The sequence below is a fragment of the Ursus maritimus genome, unplaced genomic scaffold (genome assembly GCF_017311325.1).
Source record: "Ursus maritimus isolate PB19 unplaced genomic scaffold, ASM1731132v1 scaffold_26, whole genome shotgun sequence".
Lineage (NCBI taxonomy): Eukaryota > Metazoa > Chordata > Mammalia > Carnivora > Ursidae > Ursus > Ursus maritimus.
This window is the reverse complement of record NW_024425119.1, coordinates 19,168,065-19,174,545: the sequence shown is the minus strand read 5'-3', so window position 1 is coordinate 19,174,545 and position 6,481 is coordinate 19,168,065. Positions and strand designations below refer to the sequence as shown.

The 6,481-nt window shown below is 37.6% G+C and overlaps 1 protein-coding gene across 1 annotated transcript in view; it reads right to left on the bottom strand.

The window, feature by feature from the left end:
* Nucleotides 1-2,016: 2,016 nt before the first annotated feature.
* Nucleotides 2,017-6,481, bottom strand: part of PDE3A (phosphodiesterase 3A) — a 314,149-nt gene continuing 309,684 nt past the window's right edge. Inside the window, exon 16 of the mRNA XM_040642202.1 lies at nt 2,017-6,127. Within this exon, the coding sequence (XP_040498136.1) occupies nt 5,886-6,127 (242 nt within the window). The 3' untranslated portion in view covers nt 2,017-5,885. The remainder of the gene's footprint in view (nt 6,128-6,481) is intronic.

Sequence of the window (6,481 nt, the reverse complement as noted above, 5' to 3'; positions counted from 1 at the left end):
ATTTCAGTGTGTTACAATTTAGTAAAATATAATCTACATTCATAGACCCCTTATTTTAAAAACAACTTAATCCATGATAAATTGCTGGATAATAATACATTCCTTTTTCTTGGGAAAACCCAGAAGAACTCAGGCTATATTCTGCACACTCAATCTAATTAAACTATTGGGACTAAATTTATTTTTTATCTATTTCATGTATTTCTTGGACCCTCCATAAAGCATTTGCCTGAGGCATGACACACATTAGAAAAACAATTAAATACTTTCCAGTTTTCTGTTACACAATAGTAGTTCTGATTATATCAATATATTTAGCATCCCTATACCATGGAATGTCATTTTGTGAGTTTTGTTTTAGTCGAATAATGAAAAAAAACAATTTTTTAAACAGCTTTGGTTCAAAAACTAAATCAAATTTAAATATTTTTGATAGTACTCACATAGGATGATTTAATATTACTCTCTTTGAAGCATTTTTTGGTTGTTTGCATGATCAAAGAACCACTTCTTGATGTGAAGCAATGAGAAAACCTTTCTGAACAGGGACATGTTCAGTATTTCTTATCAAGAAGAAGGCGGTTTGGCTTCTCGTCTCTATTCCACCACTCCTCAGGGAAGCAGAAATCCATGAATACCAATGCCTGTCAAGGCAATCAACCTTAGAGGTATAATATGGAGAAGAACTACCTGCCCTTAGATAGTAAATTTGGGCTATTTTTAGAACCTGAAGCATATTCCAAAAACTAATTTTGTCTCCCATCTCTATATAATTCCATATAGTTTATAGTATTATTGCACTTAAATAATTTACACTGGATCAGTATTTTTGAATCTGCAGATGTGAACACTGAGTTCCACCATAAAATAAAGCTTTAATGTTCAGTTTTGGCTCTCCAAATGTATTTCCCAACAAAATGCCCAATTCTTTTGTGTCACCATTGTTAATCTGCTGCTAGAATGATGTCCTAGTATGAACTTAAAGATCACTTCAGGTGAGATAAAAGCACCATTAGGTAAAGTAAAAGCAGCATCATTTTAACAAATGAAATGTGTTGGTGATACACAAATGGCCTACGATTCATGGCGTATCATGGAGACTGAAAACCCTGTTCTTGTTCTCTGACCATGGGTCATCAGTGCTAAACATGATAGATACCATGCAAACCTCAAGTTAAGTTATTCAATGCACTGTTTGCAGTTTCATTAACTCAGTGCTTACAGTCTAGTTAATTTACCCCAAACTTGCCGTAAGAATTGGACTATTTTCTAGAGGAGCAACCTGATACGACTATAGGACCTAAAACTTGCATAATTCCCTCTGATTAGAAGTTCTACAAGCAATTTAATTTTGGAATGCTCCTCACCTAAATAGCTACTTGGTTTCCTCATCTTAAGGTGGAATTCTATTGAACAGATTAGAAACACAGACTGACCATATCAGTGAATTCAGTTTTCTTTCACAGAAAAATCATGAGAGAAACGAATCACCTAGAACAATGATCATAAAGTATTTTGTTGCTTGTTAGGAGAAAAGGTGAACAAAGGAAACTCAGTTTGGTTTCAAACTATATTGATATTCTAGCTCTCAATGGTCTGGAGCTATCAGCATTTGAAATTTTATTGATATTTTCTTTCCACACACAGGAGCTGATAATCTCTAGAATAAGGAGAATCTTGATTTACTCCCGAGTATGAAAGTTTACAAAACACTGTTTTACTGGAGACTTCTGCCAGTTTGAAAAGACAGTTTATTTCCAAAGTGACATATAAGCTAGGAAAGGCATCAAGTGGGGACTCCGCGTTAGGACAGAAGAGAGGGCAGTAAGATCCTTACTGTGGTTTTCATTCTTATTTTAGAAATATTTTAAAAGGCGAGGAGAGTGGAGATCCCCAGAATGAGAGAAGCACCAAAAAAATACTTGCCAAAACAGGATAGAAATGAGTTTTTGATTATTCACTTCTCATTAGTCAGGAGGTGTTCATCACACAAATAGCTCACTTTTGTAAAGCAGTCATTTTAAACTTAAGACTTTATTTACAATGATAATTTTCATATCTTTATTACTTAGAAAATAATTTATATTTTTCCACCATTTAAACAAAGAATAGGCCTGAGTCTCATGCCTTTTGCACAGCTTTTACCTTCAAAGAAAGTTCTCTGGGCACGTGACAGGGGACATTGGAAAATCGCGAATCAAGAGAGGCAGGGGACATGAGGAAATCACAATACATACACATAATCTGAACAGTCTGCATGTCCTACGATCCCTTTTCTTTAGTTTTACTGGGATTGCAATAGTTAGGGTTTGTTCTGAAATTCCATCAAAATGGAACAGACAAAATTGGGTATTCTGCTTTTAGAAAATGAGCATTTTCTTAAATATGAGGACATTCCTTCACTTGTCAGATGAAGACCAACATAGATCTATCCAGAGCTACTGTCTTCATCTTCCACTGAGAGAAAAACCAAGTCTTATATAAAGGACAAAAAATACAATTTTATCGCTTAGAAAAAACTAAAGTGGTGTTTTCACCAAGGAAACAATATTCTAAAGGTTGGCTTAGATGGATAACCAAAAAGACATTCTATGAGCATGCTGGAAATGACACCAATGATGCTCACATGATACCTGGTCTTTTCCTTAACAGAAAGCAACCCCTAGCATCAAGGTCACCAGTTTCAAATTTTCCTACCACTGGTTTTATGGCTGTCTATACAGTTATCTTTTTTTCCTAAATGGGCTAGAAATTCCTTCATTTAAAAGACCTGAGTTTATCTAATGGCACCTATAAATAGGCTCATATAAAAATGTAGTAAATGGCAACAAATACACTGGCACTGCAGGGAGTAAGGTCCAGAGTTGGAAGTGAACAGGGTAATATTGCTGTCACCAAGGCGGGGGAGAACAGCAGCAGCAGAAAACATCTTTTTATGTCCCTAGGCATACATTGGGATATAATGAATGCCTATGAAAGTCTCATACTCAATCTCCATTCCTTTATTTCGATGGACTTTTAGCTTTAATAGACTGGCAATTTATAATGGAAGAAAAAATGGTCAATCTGCCTGGACTGATGAACACATTTCTGGAATGAAGAGGTTCTAAGTGCTTTGGGCACCATGACTTCATGCACTTTAAAACAACATAAATGAAACCAGGTAGTTGCTAAGACCTCTACTCTGGCAGCCAGGCTGACCCCTTATTGGGGCCTTCCAGCTTTGACGAAGCTGACAGTGTATGCTTCTAGACTCTCAACCATTCAGCTGTCATCCCACTTGCTCCACACCTATAGTTTTCCTCAATGTAACAAGTGTTTTATTTTAGAGATGTATGGCATTTGGAGAAAGGGAAAAGATTCATTTTGTTAAGGAATTAAATGCAAGAGGTATGTGAGCATAATTTTTTTTTCCCTCCCTCTCTTATTTGTAAGGGCAGGAGAACAGTTAAAGTCATGGCGGAAATAAATGTATCTGATTCACAGTAGTTTTTGCAAACATGAGACACGTAGGCAACAGTAAGAAAATGGAAAACAACTCAGTTCATTCTGAATAATGAAGACCTAGTGTTAAGTCAAAAAGTATGAAATTATTCTCATTATTTAAGTAGAGTCTGCATCTTCTTGAGCCTTTTCATATTTTCTTACTTAATGGGAAATTTGCCTTGAAATTGTGTTTGCTTTTGATTGTATTATCTTTGCCTTGTTTAGAAAATGCCACGGGTTAATGTATAATCATTGCTTTGGGAGGGAAGAATATTCATTTATGAGAGACAAAGGCATCTTTAAAATGTAAACACTCTTTTCCATAATGTCAGAGGAAACAAAAATGAGAAACCACCATCAAGGTCTACTTCGAAGCTAAGATTGTTTCATGGATGAGCAGTTCCGTACATAGTACTGAAGGAGGAATTACGACCAAAAAGTGTTGGCAAGAAATGGACACCAATCATAAAAATTCGGTATTGGCTAAGAAAGTCTTTCTCTTTGGGAGACACGGACCCAAAAGTTACCCAAAAGTTAGTAAAAGTTCCTAGTGAAGAAACATTCTTTGTGGCATCCTCATTTAATTGGCATAAAATAACTGTACCAGATTATCATTTAAATTAGGATAGGTATATAAGTGGCTGTCCATAGACCTCTGGGCAAATGAATCATCACTCTCCTACTGGGCTTGGAGATAGATACAATGTATAAAAATGGTGATTAAAATATAACTTTATAAAAATGTTTCCCTTTTCCCTTTAAAAAAAAAAAAGAGTTTACTATCTACAGACACAAAAAAATCTTTATATTTACATCAAGATAACTATTCATGACAAATATAATAATATGAAATAAAATATTGAAAGTGAGTATCAACTTTTTAAATAGAGGTTTGGCTCACAGCATAAACAAGTGTAGATAAACAAATAAAATTAAAAAAAAAAAAAAAGGACTTTCAATAATAGGCCCAGTCCCCCAAATCCCTCTATAATCTTCCCTGCCAAAAGGAACATGACAACGGGCCAGACTGCAGATAGAAGCCAACCCATCCCACAGTACGTGGAACACCACAACAGGGCCGTCAGTGGAAACTTCGCCACCCAAAGCCAATCTTCAACAGTTGCCAAGAATCGGGCTTTCACTATGTCAACAAACACCAAACCCCAGGCTGAAATTTTTCCCCTTCATCTCTCACTATATATCCTCCCATAGTGGGTTTCTTTTTGCCTTTTTCTTTCTTCTTTTTCTACCACACATTTTGCAGCAAATTAAGACACGGGGTGAGATCACTGTTAGAGCCATTCCCCAGGTCTTCTCTGGCAACGTCTTAGAATTCTAACCTAACTGAAAGATCTGCCTCCAGCTCCTTCTTAGATATTTATGTGTAAAGAATGCCATGCCCTTAAAAAGGTGATTTGATCTTCGGTGAGTGACATACTCACAAACAGCTCCTATACATTCATTAGGCAAGTAGATTGGAAAATGCCTGTCTTCCAGGTTTAAGGCTGGCGATAGAGCGCCTCCAAGTGGTGGATGAGCAGTAGTACCAGTCACGTGGCCCTCTCACCAGCCTGGGAATACCCTCCCTCTGCGGAGGGGCCTGTAGTGAAGCTACGTGGAGGAAGGCGTTTGCTGCCCCTCAAAGATACTCCAGAGTGAACTGCCTTCTGTTTGTTCAGAGGTGCTGAGTCATCTGCTGCCGCTAGTCTATGAACTACTAAAAACCATAAAAATCTCTCTTTACATTCACTCCTCTCTCTCGTTCTCTCTCTCTCTCTCTCTCTCTCACACACACACACACACACACACACACACACACACACACACGATGCTGGCAGGATGTATAAGAATTCAAATAATGCTCTGGAACTTTCATCCGTCAGTACTAAGAGCAAAAGCTCCTTAGCTGGTAACCTACATTCACTGCACTGTTTCCCTGCTAAGCCGCACCATTTCCTTTGTGATTTGTTTTCCTTTATTTTTTCCTTTATAACTTATTATATCACAGTGACCACTATATATCTTAATATGAATGTTACTAAATCGTGGAGCCAGTAAGCCTGGCTTTCAGTGTGCATGTGCGTGTGCGTGTATGTGTGTGAATATGTTTTACATGTATCTACGTGCGAGCTTATATACACACACACATATATATATTTCTTCCTTAAAAAAATCCTTAGAAGCTGGTGTTGCAAATGTGAAAGCTTCTCTGAGCAAGAGTTTTTAACAATGTACCTCACTGTAAAAATAAACACATAAAATGCGAAGAATCCCAAAACGCAATAGCTGTTTGCCCATCTTCTCGAATTTCTACAGTGTTGTGTCTAAGTGTTGTGCTGGCTTGAAAAGAGTCTGTGACAAGTCACTCTGTTTGGAAACACAGCTCATTGAATCCACCGTCACTGGTTTTGTTCCGGGGTCAGGATCTCCTCTCCTCGCAGCTTCCCTTTCTCTTCCTCTTCTTCCCTGATGGCCTGGATCTGTTCTGAGGGATGCTGCTGGGGGGACGGGTCCAGGGACGGATTCTCTATGCCTGCCAACCGCTGTTCCTCTTCAATGACTTTCTTCCACATCTTGTGGTTCTGCAGGAGGTGCTGAGTTATTTGGCAGTAGATTTTCCTCCTTTTGAAAGTTTTCTTTCCTGAGAAAACACCAAATCACTTATTTGTGTGCTCAGTTATTTCTTTTCACATTATTAATAGGAGCTAAGTACCAAATGGAGATGTATATCAGCGGATTTGTTTATCACAATACCGTTGTTTGCGAGAGTGGGGCAATAAGAGGAAGATGGCAACAATCAGTCATATATCATGGAGACAAATCCGTGAACAGGATTTAATATTCAGTAAAGCCCAATACAAAGTTTTGCTTGCATCTTGGTATTATTCTCAATACATTCAGATCCTCAGGACTGTCCACCTAGACTACTGGAAGAACCTCTTGTCTTCCTTCACTTTGTCAACTAATTCAACTCCAGAAGTCTACAAGAATGAGT